The sequence below is a fragment of the Lithobates pipiens genome, unplaced genomic scaffold (assembly GCF_037356315.1).
Source record: "Lithobates pipiens isolate NorthernLeopardFrog02 unplaced genomic scaffold, aLitPip1_a1.2 Scaffold_22, whole genome shotgun sequence".
Classification (NCBI taxonomy): domain Eukaryota; kingdom Metazoa; phylum Chordata; class Amphibia; order Anura; family Ranidae; genus Lithobates; species Lithobates pipiens.
Window position 1 is genome coordinate 40957414 of NW_027507784.1, and position 17346 is coordinate 40974759.

Below are 17346 nucleotides of genomic sequence, written 5' to 3' on the forward strand. Positions count from 1 at the left end.
AGTATCGCTGCAGAACTGCTCAGCAGTCACAATGCTGCACAGTGGAAGTGCACTATAATATGCTTTCTATATGTGCAAGTATTTTATACGTTTATTACACCCCTGCATACTGCACACCAAATAGTACACCTATACCAGTCCTTAAAAGGACCTTTGTGGACCTAGTAGCTAGTGTTTTTTCAGACTGTACCTCAGTCCCTACACTGATAAAAAACAGCTGCAGAATCGGTCAGCAGTCAAGTATAATAGGCTTTCTATATTTGAAAGAAAGTATATTATACGTGTACAACTCTATATACTGTACACCTATACCAGTCCTTAAAAGGACCTTTGTGGACCTAATAGTAATAGATAGTGATTAAACTGACTGTCCCTGCTCCACACAGCGTCCTGTCCCTACACTGACAAAAGACAGCTGCAGAATCGGTCAGCTGTGCACTCAGCAATCAGCAGCACAACAGTCAGCAGCAGTGCACCAGAACCCTATATACTACACACCTATACCAGTCCTTAAAAGGACCTTTGTGGACCTAAAAGTAATAGCTAGTGATTAAACTGACTGTCCCAGCTCCACACAGCGTCCTGTCCCTACACTGACAAAAGACAGCTGCAGAATCGGTCAGCAGTGCACTCAGCAATCAGCAGCACAGCAGTCAGCAGCAGTGCACCAGAACCCTATATACTGTACACCTATACCAGTCCTTAAAAGGACTTTTGTGGACCTAATAGCTAGTGATTTGTGTCACTACAGTCTGTCCCTGCTCCACACAGCAACCTCTCCCCACTCCGTCAAAAGACAGAATGTAAAATGGCCGCCAGATCAGGTCTATTTATAAGGTAGGGGGAATGTCCAATTGTCCATGTGCTGAAATGTCTCAATTGGCTGTCCTGTACCCCGTGATGGATGTGTCATCATGGGTCAAAGTTCTTTCACGATGTAAAAGCATATGTCCGCCGGGCGACCAGCGCCAGAAGTCCGCTGCTTTGGCGAATCACGAACACGCAAAATTCTCCGCAAACCAACCACAGGCCATCCCTACTGTGGGACTGCTTTAAAGAGGGGACTGTGATGTAAAGGGGACTATGATGTGAAAGGTATGCTGAAGACAATGATGTACAGGGGAAACGTGATATGTTATAGCACTAACGAGATTCAGACCTCTGCCGGAAAGAAATTTTGCTGACCAGACCTCTGTAAATTTGAATTTAAGACCCCTGTTCTATATGTTTTAAGAATTATGCACCCAGTATCACCATCACAGAAAAGGGTAATATCCAAAAAATGCATGGTATTGCCAACTGTCTTAAAGGTAAATTGTAGCTTTAGCTTGTTATCATTGGCATATCGCAAAAACTGATGTAAAGTTTTATATGGGACCCCCTGTCATATAATAAACAGGTCTACTATAAAACGTCTGTGCCAATAAAAATGGTTGGCAAAGGGGTTTTGTGGGAAAAAGATGTAAAGCTCCTCCCACCACCTCATGTACAAAATGGCAAAGGAGGAGAAAACCTGGCCCCCATGGATGCTCTGAATAACTGTAAATAATAAGCACATCAAATAAAAATAAATTGTGAGTAAGCAGAAATTCAGAACATAATCTGAATTGAACCCAATGACCCTAAAACCTAACTGATATCACCCGCTGGGCAATCAGGGGGTTAAACCTTTATTGGGTAATAAATGGCGGGTGCCCTGATGCTATAAAAAGCAAACTAACAAACCAGCGTCACCCGTAACACTTATACGGTGATCACTGGTGAAAGGGTTAACTAGGGGCAATCAGGGGGTTAAAACCTTTATTAGGTAATATATGGGGGTACCTGACGCTATATAAAAACCTGACAGGGAACCTAAATAACTAACTGGTTAACCAGTGTCACCAGTGACACTTATATGGTGATCACTGGTGAAACGGTTAACTCTAGGGGCAATCAGGGGGTTAAAACCTTTATTAGTTAATATATGGGGGTACCTGACGCTATATAAAAACCTGATGGGGAATCTAAATAACAAAATAACTAACTGGCTATCCAGCATTACCAGTGACACTTATACAGTGATTACTGGTGAAAGGGTTAACTCTAGGGGCAATCAGGGGGTTAAAACCTTTATTAGGATGTATATGGGGGTACCTACCGCTGTAAAAACCTGGCGGTGAACCTAAAAAAAAATAACTGGCTACCTAGCGGCACCAGTAACACTAATGCAGCGATCAGAAAAATAATCCCTTAGTGACACTGGCAAAATGGGGTGAAACGGTTACCTGGGGGGCAATCAAGGGGTTAAACCTTTATTAGGGATTAGGGGGGTAGGAGGCTACCCTGGATCTAAAGGGGCCTAAATCTAACTGCCCTGACACTTTTTACAGTCACAAATGACACTAAATGCAGTGATCAGTAAATAAATGACCACTGCAATCAGTGACACTGTGACTGGGGGGGGCAGGGGGTTATCTGGGTGGTGATCGGGGTGACTGGGGGGGATTTGTTTTGCCTACGTGTCAGTGTAGTGTTTGTGCACTTACTATGATGTCTTCTCTCCTCGCTGCTCCGGTCAAAAAGACCGCCGCGAGGAGAGTGACATCACTTCCTCCTGCCTGTGTCTACAGTTCACAGGCAAGGGAAGCTTCTCATTTGCCAGGAGCGATCGCGAGGGGGTGGCAAGAAATCAATGCCCGCCCCCTCATTACGGATTGCTCCTGAAGTGAAACGGACCACCGCTGCCAGCGGGAGGGGGTCTGGTCGGAACCCCCCACCCACTGGAAGACAGGCACGTAAAGGTACGTGCATGTGCCTGTCCGTGTCAATGTGCCGACGTAAATACACAGGCGGCGGTCCTTAAGTGGTTAAGGATCTTTTTAGTTTGCTTATGTTTGCTTATGTTGTAAATAAAAAGACCAGTTAAACTTGTTTTCTTGAATAGATTTAGAGTGATCAAACAGTAGAGTTTTTATCTACCAAAGCAACTCTATTTATATCTGTATCCAAATCAACAGATCTATATTCCCTTTTCCATAAATCTCTCTTTCGAGATCTGTTATTGGCATTGGAAGTAAACGATATTAGTACAGTTGTGCCACAGTCGATGAAATTGACTGTATGGAACAGATGTTAACCATTGACTCTAATGGCAGCTGTCGACCAGAATGTAACCATTCTGGTCGGTAGGCTTGAAATACGTTTTTGAATTCCAAATGATGATTTATAGCTGAAATTTCCAAATCCAAGAAATGGATAGTGGTACAGCTATCCTCATAACTTAGAGAGATATCGCTTGTATTATCGTTGAGCATGATCATGAAGACATGTAGAGATTCCATATCGTCCTTCCAGAGGAGGAGGATGTCATCTATATATCTTGGACAGGACTAACTCCGGTCTCCTGAGGGCATATAGACAACATCCTCCTCCCACTGTACCATGTGCTAAACTCAGAGAGAACATAGCCCCCATGCCCACATCATGTTTTTGTGAATAAAATTGATTTTGGAACCAAAAGTAGTTATGCTGAGTTGCAAACTTCAGCAATTCCATAATAAAATTCTGTTGTATTATAGGAAGGATTGAATTCTTAGATAGATAGTACTCTACCGCTGCAATGCCCAAATCATGGGAAATGCAGGTGTAGAGGGCAGAAAAATCAAACCTTCCTGGTGCTCAACTGTTTCTAGAATTTTAATGGTATCTCAAGTATCCTTAAGATAAAAGGGGACAAAAATGACCAGTGGTTGAAGATGATAGTCTATGTATCGTCCTATTCTAGACGTAACAGAGTCAATCCCACTGACAATAGGGCATCCAGGGGGATTGATTGGGTTTTTGTGTACCTTAGAAGGGTAATTGTCAAAAACCATGAACCAGACCGAGACAGAAGTACAATTAAATCACACTTGCTTATTAATAAAAATAAGAAGGTAAATAGAGTAAGCATAGTCAAAGCATAGCCAGAGTCCAGTAACCGGATCGAGTAGTCAGACAGTCCAGAGTTCAATAACCAGATCAGGTAATCAGCCAGGCCAGAAGTCAGGGATCCAAGTGGAGCAACAGCAAGCAGGATAAGGAGCCAGAGGGGATGTCAGCAAACCAGACTTTAAACAGAACCACAGGAGATGGTTTCTTGTGATGTAACCAAGGTGAAGGCAGAGATGAAGTGAGCTGGACAGCTTAAGTAGGCAGGTCAGAAGAGCAGGATCAGAGACAGCTTTGTATCTTTGAAGAGAGATGAGAGCTGGCAATTATCCGACAGCTGAGCAGCCAGCCCAGAGAAGGAAGGGCTAAGCCAGCCCTGACAGTAATATATTATTGGAATACGTGGAGCTAAAGGTATTAGGAATTTTTTTTTCTTTCTTGTCAAGAATACCCAATGATGAGCCTTCATTGACAAGTTCTACCAAGGCTCTTTTGTAATCCAAAGTTGGATCTTTGGACACAAGACCATATACAGTCATCAAGTATTGTTATGGAAATATGACTATACGCAATGCGTAATCCATATCTCCTGTGCTAATAAACACCCGTTCCGTCTAATGCTATAATGCATCTGTAGCTAAAATTTTCTGGGCTTACCGATTACCTCCTCCAGCTCGTACACGTTGTTCTTGTCTAGGGGTTTCCAGGGTTAATAACCCAGTAACACTTGAATTCCTTGTTAGGATTTTTATTTTGCATAAAACGATTGAACAAACTCAGTCTCTAAGTTGGGAATAGAGGGTATCAGGGTAGAGTTTAGCCCAGGAGCTTGAAACTGTTGACTTCAATAAAAGTCTCTCTCTATGTACACAGTCTAGGGAACAGCCGTTTGCAACTGGACTCTTTAACTGTGTGATAAATCCTTACGTTTTTTGGTTTAGCAGCCAACAGGTAATTCTAGCCTTTCAAAGTCTTTCACGCAGACTTGGTTGGAAACTTGGAAACTTAGTTACAACTGGAAGGGTAGAAGTAAGAACTTTTCTTACTGTACCAGAATTTTTCAGCCAGTCCGGCGATACAGTAAGAATTGTGGATTCAATCAATGTCCATGGCAACTCTGCTTCCAGGATCTTACTGAGCAGCCAGCCTTGTGCGTGTCTCTCTTACCGAAGAGTCCTCCCCTGATCATGTGTAGAATTGCTGGGCCTCTCCAAAACCCGACATGGCACCGGAAAACAGCTTAGAATCTGTCTTCCAGTTACTGCGCCTCGAACTCGCCAGTTCTGAGGCTCAGAAACGGATGGATCGGCACCCGAGGAAATGAGGCCCCGGGGGCTGGTCAGGAGGACCAGGACCATGGAGTCCGCAACAACTTCTGGACCGGAACCCCGAACCACGTGACTTCGGCACCTTAAGTACCCCTTCCCAGATTATGCAGTGAGACAAACTCCCACTGATTGGTTCAAAGATAAAGATCGGTACCCAATGCGTCCAACCAGACTGTGTTCTCCAGCCTCCCACAGGTGTGCAACACCACCTATGACCAGGCAGAACTTCTATGCAGCCCAGCCAAACTGATGCCAAAGTACAATTTAGCACACTTAGCCCCAAAACTCATTACAATTTTGGGCAGAAAACGAAATTTAACATATAGCGCATACTCGTTAGGAGTACTGGCTCTACACATCTTAATATCACTCTGTTTCCCGCATATCCCCAAGTAAACAGACATGACCACAGCTTATGTACTTACAGCCTCAGGTCCACCAACTAGCCTGAACGCTCTGAGTACTATTTATTTATATAACAATAGGCCAATCAAGCACAGGCAATCTCTCCAACAGGAGGAGTTTATACAACAACCAATGAACAATGACTAAGGGAGTCTTATGGGTGTGTCTGGGCAGGAACAGTGTGCATGATTTCCTGCCCCCTGTACCTGGAAGCCATCATCTTCAACTAGACAAAGGAATCCGCATGGCTGGTCTTGAAATCATGGACGCTTTCCCTCACCACAACAATTCAAAGGCTCCCATTTTTACCGTTGGCATGAATCCTTATTCTGCGTTTTCAGAGAACAATGCATACCCTGATTATACTACCATTCCTGTAGATGGGACATTATCTGCAGGGGCACGCCACGGTCCCGCCATGTGCTGATCAGACACACAGAAAGACAAGCGTGCGCATCCACCCATAACACATAATATCTTTGCAGAGTGAACACATTCCCCTCAGATGAACATCTGTGCTTTGCACAGGGGCCCTTTCACTGGCCCCTGTGCAAATCTTTCACTGGACATATCCCCACTCCACAAACACCTCTCTCCAACCTCAGGAAGTTTTCCACTACCAGACGGGACTCAACCAGCGTCAGTCTGCCCCAGCCAGCTCTTTAGAGCTGCAGGAGTACTAACACTGGGAGACACTATGACAATACTTATTAAATACTCTAAAATTTCACCAGTCCTTCCTCTTTTGTCATCTGCTCCCATGTGTGCCTCGATGAATCTTGATCTTCACCTGGAAATTAATCAGTCCTTACAGTCCATATGAGTCCATAAAAAGGAAAACACAGTTTGACATGTAGACTCTGTTCTTCAGGAGGGATGACTTAGAGGAGGACATGAAGGCCGGTTGGTCTGGGATCCTCTGTGTCTTGTACTTGGGTTGGGTACTTGTGGCTTCAATAGTTTAAATGAATATCCCATCCACAATGGATGAGAAATTGTTCAATCGTATCATAAGCTCAAGCCCCCACCCTGTACAAGCAGGAAACCGTGCCCAGACCTGGTCGGGGTTGGTGAACAATTCCCTTCTATCTGTCCCTGCCATTCTTACCTTCTCTTGTGCCAACAGATCCTTACGATCGACCACAGCATAAGATGCTGGGACAAGTTTCACCAGCTCGCATGAACCTCTTGCATTGGGGCGAGTTACCTTTTAAGCTGTACCAAACTAAAGTTGAAGCATACTTGTAGGCTACCTAGTTGTCTCGATACCCAAACTGGCAAGAACCAGAGCTATTGTTAAAACTATAACTAATTTTGCCCTCTAGAAATGTATTGTTAAATTCTATTGACAAGTGTCTGTTTGGAGTCTTTACTAGTTTTCCAAATTCCCCATACCAATATGAACATTGTATATATGTGTGTGTATATATATATATATATATATAATATATATATATATATATATATATATATATATAATCATGTACCGCTGTCATCGCTGGGGTACTAAAGCTCGGTGGAGATTCAGAGTAGAGCCAGCAATTAGTCCTGTTCGCTTTCGCTTGTCAGGGAATACACTTTAAACAATAAGTTGGTATACTTTTCATTGTTACCCTTGCTAAAATATACTAAACAAAAAAAAAATAAACAAAGATACTCCTCATTCTTTGGTGTGGTTGAGCAGCTTCTTGCAGTGGCTGGCGTGGTCTCGTCCCTCAAGCTTCCTTACAACGACCCAGGCACCTGGTTGGAAATAATGTAAACCGGTTATTTTGTCAGGGTCCAGGAGAGACTTGTGAACCCTGTGGTGGACCTTTTGAAGTTCATGTTACAGTGACTGCACCTACCCCATCATCTTAGAATATAGGCCACAGCTCCTGAGGACCTCCAAACAAACCTCATATAGCAATAACCCAGACATGTGGGAACTTAATGACTGTGGTCACTGCATAACCTGTGCATGGCTTACCATCCAGAGTGTAACACCTGGAACCATTGACAAAAGGGCTCTTAGCATCTGGGATGGCAACTTCTTTCACCAGACTGCTGGTTGCTGATTCAAATTCCATCAAAGAAAGACAGTCGTGGCCTATAGGTCACACACTTAGTTAGAATTAGAAAGGTTAGTATTATTAGTTTGAAAACTGTCATTCTTACATTTATCCCCCCCATCTTCTTCCTCATTACAAACTGAAGGAAGAATTGCAGGGTTTAGAGGGGTGCAGGAAAAAAGAAACAATGAGATAGCGTATGATATCCCAGAGATTGGCTGTGACGTAATGCTGGAAGTGACGTAAGACTGGCGGAAGACGCCAGGCATCCATTTTTGTTATGTGCTGTTTACATTTCTAGTAAATATGAGAGTCTTATTGCTGTTTTAATAAATTGAACCATTCGTTTTTAATATTACTACACCATTGGAGCCTTTTTTCCTTCTCCCTATATTCTTATTGAGTCACAATGCAGTTGATACGGGGATGGTGGTCCAGTGTGGATGTCCATGATTTTTAAGCTATTAATTATTGAAGATCCCCTGGTGGTAAAGGAGAGAATGGAGGCTATTCATTTTACCTGATGTGCTGTTTTATCAAAGAGTGGAGGTGAGAGTTTTGAGAGCCCATATCTTTCCATACTACATTGTGTATTTCCTTACCTCCTGTTTCTCTGATGAGAAGTTATTTGAACCCTTCTGGTGCCACTGAAATCATCTAGAGACTTGTTATATGGACTTATTTATGGTGCCTGCTTTTTAATCATTTATTATTTATCTATTCAGTTTTTATAGCACGTTGCACTTTTTGGATTTATTATTTATATATACATATTTTTATATGCGCAGGATCATTATTGATTTTATTTTATTTCTGTTTATTTATACTGTTAACATGAATTACAAAAGAAGGTGGTGGCTTCAGAATCAGCCAATCAGACACTTGTATTATTTCAAAAGAACCACACATGTATATATTCAAATAGAATACCAGTAGTGACGCGTGCAGACGGTCGTTCACAGAGCCATGCGGCATGCTCTCACAATTTGAACACTACAAAGATGGCTCTCACAGATGGCAATCACTCAGGGACGACCATGTCAGGGACCACCATGTCAGGGACCACCAGTGCTGCTTGTCAGGGACCACCATGTTGACGACCACTCAGGGATCACCATGTCAGGGACCACTATGTCAGGGACCACCATGTCCGGGACCACCAGTGCCGCTTGTCAGGGACCACCATGTGAGAGACCACCAGTGCCGCTTGTCAGGGACCACCATGTCAGGGACCACCAGTGCCGCTTGTTAGGGACCACCATGTCAGGGACCACCAGTGCTGTTTGTCAGGGACTATCATTTCTTGGACCACCTGTCAGGGACCACCATGTCAGGGATTACCAGTGCCACTTGCCAGGAACCACCATGTCAGGGGCCACCATTGTCAGGGACCACCAGTGCTACTTGTCAGGGACCACCATGTCAGGGACCACCAGTGCTGTTTGTCAGAGATCACCATTTTGATGACCACTCATCGACCACTATGTCAGGAACCACCATGTCAGGGACCACCAGTGTCGCTTGTCAGGGACCATCATGTCAGGGACCACCAGTGACACTTGTCAGGGAAAACCATGTCAGGGACCACCAGTGCCTCTTGTCAGGGACCACCATGTCAGAGACCACCAGTGCCATTTGTCAGGGACCACTATGGTCAGGGACCACCAGTTACGCTTGTCAGAGACCGCCATGTCAGGGACCACCAGTGCTGTTTGTCAGGGACCACCATTTTGACAACCACTCAGGGACCACCATGTCAGGGACTACCAAGGGACCAACATGTCAGGGATGACCATGTCAGGGACGACCCAGGTCAGGGACCACCAGTTACGCTTGCCAGAGACCGCCATGTCAGGGACCACCAGTGCTGTTTGTCAGGGACTACCATTTTAATGACCACTCAGGGACCAATATGTCAGGGACTACCAAGGGACCAACATGTCAGGGATGACCTTTGTCAGGGACCACCAGTTCCGCTTGTCGGAGACCACCATGTCTGGGACCACCAGTGCTGTTTGTCAGGGACCACCATTTTGACGACCACTCAGGGACCACCATGTCAGGGAAAAATTACATATTTACACGCAATAATAATGAAATGCAATTATTATCTGTAATATTTAGGACGGACATATCTAAGTGATATATTCAAAAGTAAATACACAAATTTGTATTTGAAAGTGGTTCAAATACACAAAATTTTAAGGTTCATCTTTATGAATAAAGTGTCAACATTTATATATTTTTTACATATTTCAGGCATTCTTACAGTCTTAGTAAAATGGTTTATGTTTCTTGTTTTTATCTTCTCCCCAGACAAAAGACGAGATTTCCAGGAGATTCTAGCACAGCTCAAGATGGAAAATCACATGAATTCTAAACTTACCTTGGGCAGCATTTTAGAAATTGGGCAAGAAAGTTTACAGGAGATCAAGCTTCAAAGAGTACAAGATGGCCCTTGGTATTTCTTACATAATCTCATGGCTTTAAATGTAAAAGCACGAAACCTGGAGCCAGAGGATTCTAATATGGATACAGATATAAATGTTTTGAGTTTTGATAAAAATAACTCTGATGCAGGTTCTTGTCTTGTTCACCCTCTAGATGTCCAGTGTATTCTTCTGCATTGTTCAGACAGTTTCTTACAGCAGGAAATTATGTCCAAAATGGCCATGTGCCAGTTTGCTGTCCCCATCCTGCTGCCATCTGCAGATGGTCCAGACTGTACCTTTATGATTTGGGCAATGAGGGACATAGTGAAAAGGTGGAGGCCTCTGGCATTAAAAGAGACAAAGGGATTCATGGAGGACAACCTGGTAAACATTTCTTTACCATTTTATTCCTTTGTGAGATTGGAGAATTGCAGTTTATCGAAGTCTGTGTTCATTAATCAGCTTCTAAGCCCAAGTCAGCAGCACATTGACTATTTTCTACATAGGGGCATGGAAGGTGGAGACCTTCCTCGGAAAATATCAGATGGTTTAGTGGAGATGTCCTGTTATTTTCCTTCTGGAAAAGAAATCTCTGATATCTTCACAGACCCGCTTGCAGTTCTGAATTTGAGAGGAGACATTTTATCTAACTGGACTCAGTTTTCTTTCTTAACTCAGATATCATCAGTTGTGTTCATTTTTGCAGACAGTATTAGTGAGACAGAATACCAGCTGTTATCAAGTCTTCATACGCCAAGGACAAAATATTTTATTATTCTGACAAAAAATGAAAAAAGTACTGTAGACCACATTAAGAATCTGTATCCAGTTCTAAACCTAGACGATAGTCATATCATAGTAAAGGGACCCAGAGTTAATGATGCAAAACTGGTAAAGCATGTGCAAAAAATCATGAAAGATCTGATACAAAATTACCCTCTGAGGTTGGAACAGATGATTGACACAGCCAGTGAGCTTGGCATCCATGTAGATGAAAAGTCAAAGGAGTGTCAAAAAGCAAAACGTCGAGCTCTGGACATCACTGAAAACATACAGGATGTGGCAAAATACAAGGAAAATACAATGAAGCTTCAGGGACATCTATGGAAGCAGCTTGCAAAAATAGAAAAAGAATTATGTAGAATGAAAGATCAAACTGATCAGGATGATGGAGAACATTACAGAGCAGGGCTTATCAAGAGGAAAAAACTGTTACTTGAAGAGCAAAACCAGCATTCTCCACCCCCTGGTATAGTGACTTTCATAGATGCAATCATACAGTCAAACCCACAGGAGAAACACTTCTTCCTAAAATGGATGAAAATTCTCCTTGATTCAATCTCTCGGGTCAATCTGTCAAAATTACAGTCTGAATACAAAAAAAAATGTAATGATCAATCCTCCAATCTTATGGAAATTAATGCATTAGACCAAAGAATATCTGAAAGTTCCCTTGGTATTGAACACTTCCTACGGGAGCTTGCACAGTTTTACGAAGCTGAATGTTTTGTGGTATATGATGGTAAAATGAAGACAAGTGAGAGACAATTTTGCAAACTCCCTAAAATAGCGGCTGATCTTCTGTTAGATGGATTTCCATTGGAAGTTATTGATGGAGATGCCTCTAACATTCCCCTACAATGGATAACTGATGTCCTAAAGGAGGTTGATAAGAAGATGAAATGTCAATGCAAAATGAGAGTAATAACTGTCCTGGGGGTACAGAGTACAGGGAAGTCCACCCTCCTGAACACCATGTTTGGTTTGCAGTTCCCGGTGGCCAGTGGACGATGCACACGAGGAGCCTTCATGACTCTCATTAAAGTGAAAGAAAACTTCCAGAAGATACTGGGGTGTCACTTTATCCTCATCATTGACACTGAAGGACTTAAAGCTCCTGAACTAGCTTCACTGAAAGACAGTTATGAACATGACAATGAGTTGGCAACATTAGTTATAGGACTGAGTGATATCACAATAATTAACATGGCTATGGAGAACACATCAGAAATGAAAGATGTTTTACAAATTGTTGTCCATGCATTTCTTCGGATGGAAACAGCTGGAAAAAAACCAAACTGCCAGTTTGTACATCAGAATGTGGGTGATGTTTCTGCTCATGAAAAGAACATGAGAGACAGAAAGAAATTTGGTGATCAGCTAAATGAGATGACACAAATTGCAGCACGGATGGAAAAAATGACTGGAGTGACGTCATTTTCAGATGTGATGGACCATGACATGGAGAAACATACGTGGTATATCCCTGGTCTTTGGCATGGTGTACCACCAATGGCTTCAGTGAACAGTGGTTACAGTGAAAATATCAACCAACTTAAGAAACATTTACTCAATTTTTTTGAAAAGTCAAAGAATCCTCAAAGACTGTGTGATTTTTCTATATGGATAGGAAGTTTGTGGAATGCTGTGAAACATGAGAACTTTATCTTCAACTTCAGAAATAGTCTTGTTGCTGAGGCCTATGAGAAATTGTCTACAAAGTACAATGAACTGCAGTGGAACTTCTCCAAAGTGATGTATAACTGGAAAATGGAGACTGAGAATATGATACAAAACAAATCTGCAATCGGTCTGCAAGGAGACTTTATTAACCAGATTAAACATGACTTGACTATGAAGTTAAATAGTGAAGAAAAAGAAATGAGAGAACATTTAAACAAATATTTTGAGGATGGATCTGAGAATTCCGCTCTAATAGAAAGATACAGGGAAGAGTTGTTCAGAAGTGTAAACGTTCTTAGAGTTCAGCAAGAAAACCTGCTAAGCAGCAGAATAGAAGAACTCGTACAAATTCAGAAAGGAAAAAATGCAGTTGAAGGAATTCAAGCAGATTTCCATGAAATTATTGAGAAAAATGTGACTAGTCTTTTCAATGATTACAAAAAAGAAAACAAAAATAGTATATTAGATAATAATAAAGTCAAATCCCAATTTGAAAAAATGTGGAATGACACACTGTCAAGTCTAAATCTGAGCAGCTTCCATGAATACAATATTGAGCAAGACATCCTGAGACAACTGAAGAAAGACATGAGCCACAGCATTGGAGCGGTCACAGAGAAATTAACTAGCATACATAGTTTAAATGGCCTAAAGGACTTTAAAGCTGAAGAAATACATGTAGAAAAAAACGTTTTAAAAAAAATGGGAGATGCTATAAAAAAATGGATTAAATCTCAAGATTTTATGGACTACCAAAATCTTTATTTCTCTCTATTAAAGAAATGCAATAGTTATGTTACAGAGAAAGTAAATTTGAAAGTGGACTATCATCAGACTTATTGTCAGGAATTGTTAAAAATGATCAGAGAAGAGCTTCATAACGACCTACAGAAGCTCCCCACCACGCCCATGTTTGAGTTGGATGTGAAACTTCACATTTTGGGCAAATTAGCACCAGTGCTTCAGAAGATGCACCGAGATTTCATCCAAGAGAATGATCCAAAACTCAATTTGGAGAAACACAAGGGCAAATATCTGTCCATATTTCAGAATATTTTTAATGAAAAAGATGAGTGCCAAAACAGAGCAAAAGATTTCTGTGACATTTGCCTGAAACCCGCAGTGATGAAATTCATTGATAAAAATCTTGGAACAGAAATAGTGGATGATATTTTATTAGGAGAAAAATCCATAACATATCGCAGCCGGAAGTTTTTTCAGTTCACCATGCTCAAAAAGTTGCTGGAAAATAATGACTTTCAACAGTATGTTGATTACATTAGGAACTATGAGACTTTTGTGAAAAACTGGATCATGCAGTATATTAAAGATGAATACAAGCAAAACAAAGACATTGCGGAGTTACAATCTAAACTTTTGACTTTAATCATGAAAATTGTGGTCAATGTGCTAAATGACCCAAGGCTTCAAAATTGTTCAAATGTGCAAGAGTTTTTGAAAACATTCTGTGAAATGTTAAGTAAAGATCTCATTATTTCATCAAATGACTTGAAGGTGATAGAGTTTAAGAATACGGCCTCTGTGCGTCAGTTCTCTGGTGACATTAAGATATTTTTCACTGACACAGAAGAACAAATAAAACAAGAAATGAGATCTTTAAGCATAGAGAATATTCTCTCCAGGCTCACTCTGAACCCTCAAGATCAGCTGTTTAACCAAGTTTTTGGATGTGGGAAGTTGTGTCCATTCTGTAAAGTCCCCTGTGAGGCTGGAGGTAAAATTCACACAAAGCATTCTGCAGAAGTGCACCGACCTAAAGGATTAGGAGGATATAGAAGTTGCAGAACGAAAATCCTGAGTCACAATATATGTTCAACCAAAGTGAATGGAAATGGTAGATTCAGGCTTTCAGCCACAGACATTGTCTCGCACCCTTACAAGAATTACCGCGATTTCTATCCTGATTGGGCCATTCAGGCTGACTCAACCATCAATGCCTCTGATTACTGGAAGTTTGTTTTAGTGAAATTTAATGACCAGTTTGCAAAAGAATACGAGGCTAAACCAGCTGAGCTTCCAAAGGACTGGAAAGAAATTACACAGCAAAAGGCAATGAAGAGTCTACAGGAGTTATATAACCTAACATAATAAACTGGAAGAAAAAAATATTCTACACGCCACTTCTTTTTCATATGCAAAATCTGGGCACATTTATTTGACCTTAAGACTAAACTCTTGGCATTAAGTCTTTTTTTTAAAATGTGCTGGCTTACTATGAGTTATGGCCAACAATGTGCATGCCACCTTGCGGACGCCTCTTTTATTTACAACTGACCATTTTATGAAGCTTTGGCAGCACAGCTTTCTCTACATTCCCAGGGCTATGAGAGGATAGATTCTTTTTTCTCATACACTCTCTACCCGCCCCTCCCCTCTGCTTCCCATTCATGAATGTATTCACATAATACTTGGTGCTCTGTGATTTGGTATAAGGAGGAGAGGGGCGGGCACAGCGACTGCATTCAACTATGCAGCTGTAGGAGCTAAGACCTGAGGGTCCAGTATTGGAGCATCGGAAGAATAGCAATAGCTGTACTCCCGGTGCTCAGCCCTAGTAATCCAGTAAAAAGTGGCTGAATTCCCGAAGTCAGGGAGTAAATGTATAGAAGCATTTGGGCTGAAAGACAGCAGTATATACACACTTTAGTCTTAAATTTACATGAACAAGCCATACTCTAGCAATGGGATCCAACACACATCAGTATTTCCTCTATATTATTCCCCAGCACGCAATTTCCAGTTTTGCGGTACTCACCCTGCCACCACACAAATTGCATACTGAATAATGTCCATGTCCCCATAGACATTGCTCACTGAGCCCAGACACACAATTTGCAGGTTTTGGTTTTGCTCTCGGGCACAACTCAGCTTGGTTATATGAGGAACACTAGTGGGTTTTTGACCAGCCCCAAAGCCAAGACACTATTGTGTTAGCCCTTGTACACACGGTCGGAGATTCCGACAACCAAATCCGTCGGATTTCGTCCGTCGGATTTCGTCCGACGGATCTTGTCCGAAACTGTCGCATACACACGGTCGGACAAAGTTGTCGGAAAATCCGATCTTTCAGAACGTGATGACGTAATTTCGTTACGACGGGACTACGTTCAGGCTAGTAGCCAATAGCTTTGATGTAGGAATTTGATCTGAGCATGCGTGGCACTTTGTCTGATCGGAATTCTCTACACATGATATGTACGATCGGAGCATTTTGTCGGAAAATATTTCCGGCAAGTTGGAAAATTTGGTCCGTCGGATATTCCAACGGAAACAGTCCGATGCAGACCACACACAGTTGGAATATCCGACAAAACGCTCCGATCGGACACATTCCGTCAGAATCTCCGATCGTGTGTACAAGGGCTTATACTTTGTCTGTCCTAACTTCAGGCTCTGTGTATTGATAGCACTGTTTCAATAAACAAAAATTTACAGGAAAACAAAAAAAAACATAAATGTAGCTTATATTGCAGCTTACTCCTTAGATATGGTGGCTACATATGGTGGTTTTGTTTTGCAGTTAGTAGGGAAATCTCTTGATTTTGCAAGAAATGTCCTCGTCATTTCCTGTGAGCTGAACAAAACATGACAACGTTATCATGTTTTCTGTTCATTGGGCAGTTGTAATTTTGTTTAACCTTCCAGTATTGGTGTGAGCACACATTGGAGGTTTTCAGCTGACATTGTGCTGTGTTGGGCTTCTGATGTGTCCCTGCACCTTTAAGGACTAATGGGCTTCCTCTGGACATACCTCAAATTAAATTATCCATTGCTATGTATGTTCCAATAAGGAGACTGCCATAGATGAGTGTTAGGACCACATTATACAGAGGAGAGGTGAAGTGGCTTCCACATTTACACTATATTACTTGACAATTGCACATGCAATATATTACCAAAAGTTTTGGGACGCCTGCCTTTACACGCACACATGAAATTTAATGGCATCCCAGTCTTAGTCCGTAGGGTTCAATATTGAGTTGCCCCACCCTTTGCAGCTATAACAGCTTCAACTCTTCTGGGAAGGCCGTCCACAAGGTTTAGGAGTGTGTCTATGGGAATGTGTGATCATTCTTCTAGAAGTGCATTTGTGAGGTCAGGTACTGATGTTGGATGAAAAGTCCTGGCTCGCAGTCTCCGCTCTAATTCATCCCAAAGGTGTTCTATCAGGTTGAGGTCAGGACTCTGCACAGGCCAGTCAAGTTCCTCCACCCCAAACTCGCTCATCCATGTCTTTATGGACCTTGCTTTGTGTACTGGTGCACAATCATGTTGGAACAGGAAGGGGCCGTCCCCAAACTGTTCCCACAAAGTTGGGAGCATGAAATTGTCCAAAATGTCTTGGTATGCTGACGCCTTAAGAGTTCCCTTCACTGGAACTAAGGGGCTAAGCCCAACCCCTGAAAAACAACCCCCCCACCATAATCCCCCCTCCACCAAATGATTTGGACCAGTGCCCAAAGCAAGGTCCATAAAGACATGGATGAGCAAGTTTGGGGTTTACTGGCCTGCACAGAGTCCTGACCTCAACCCGATAGAACATATTTGGGATAAATTAGAGTGCAGACTGTGAGCCAGGCCTTCTTGTCCAACATCAGTGCCTGACCTCACAAATGCTCTTCTGGAAGAATGGTCAAACATTTCCATAGATACACTCCTAAACCTTGTGGACAGCCTTCCCAGAAGAGTTGATAGCTGTAAAGGGTGGGCCAACTCAATATTGAACCCTATGGA

The 17346-nt window shown here is 42.2% G+C and overlaps 1 protein-coding gene across 3 annotated transcripts in view; it reads left to right on the forward strand.

Annotated features, from left to right (window-relative positions):
• Positions 1–16570, forward strand: part of LOC143923648 (up-regulator of cell proliferation-like) — a 91909-nt gene extending 75339 nt beyond the window's left edge. For 2 of the 3 annotated variants that reach the window (XM_077447455.1, XM_077447456.1), the window contains exon 4: positions 10013–16570. In XM_077447455.1, coding sequence (XP_077303581.1) covers positions 10013–14700 — 4688 coding nt within the window. In that variant the 3' untranslated portion in view covers positions 14701–16570. Of the gene's footprint in view, positions 1–7180; positions 8246–10012 lie in introns of those variants that run through there. The other variant, XM_077447457.1, reaches the window with a different exon arrangement.
• The last annotated feature ends 776 nt before the right edge of the window (positions 16571–17346 follow it).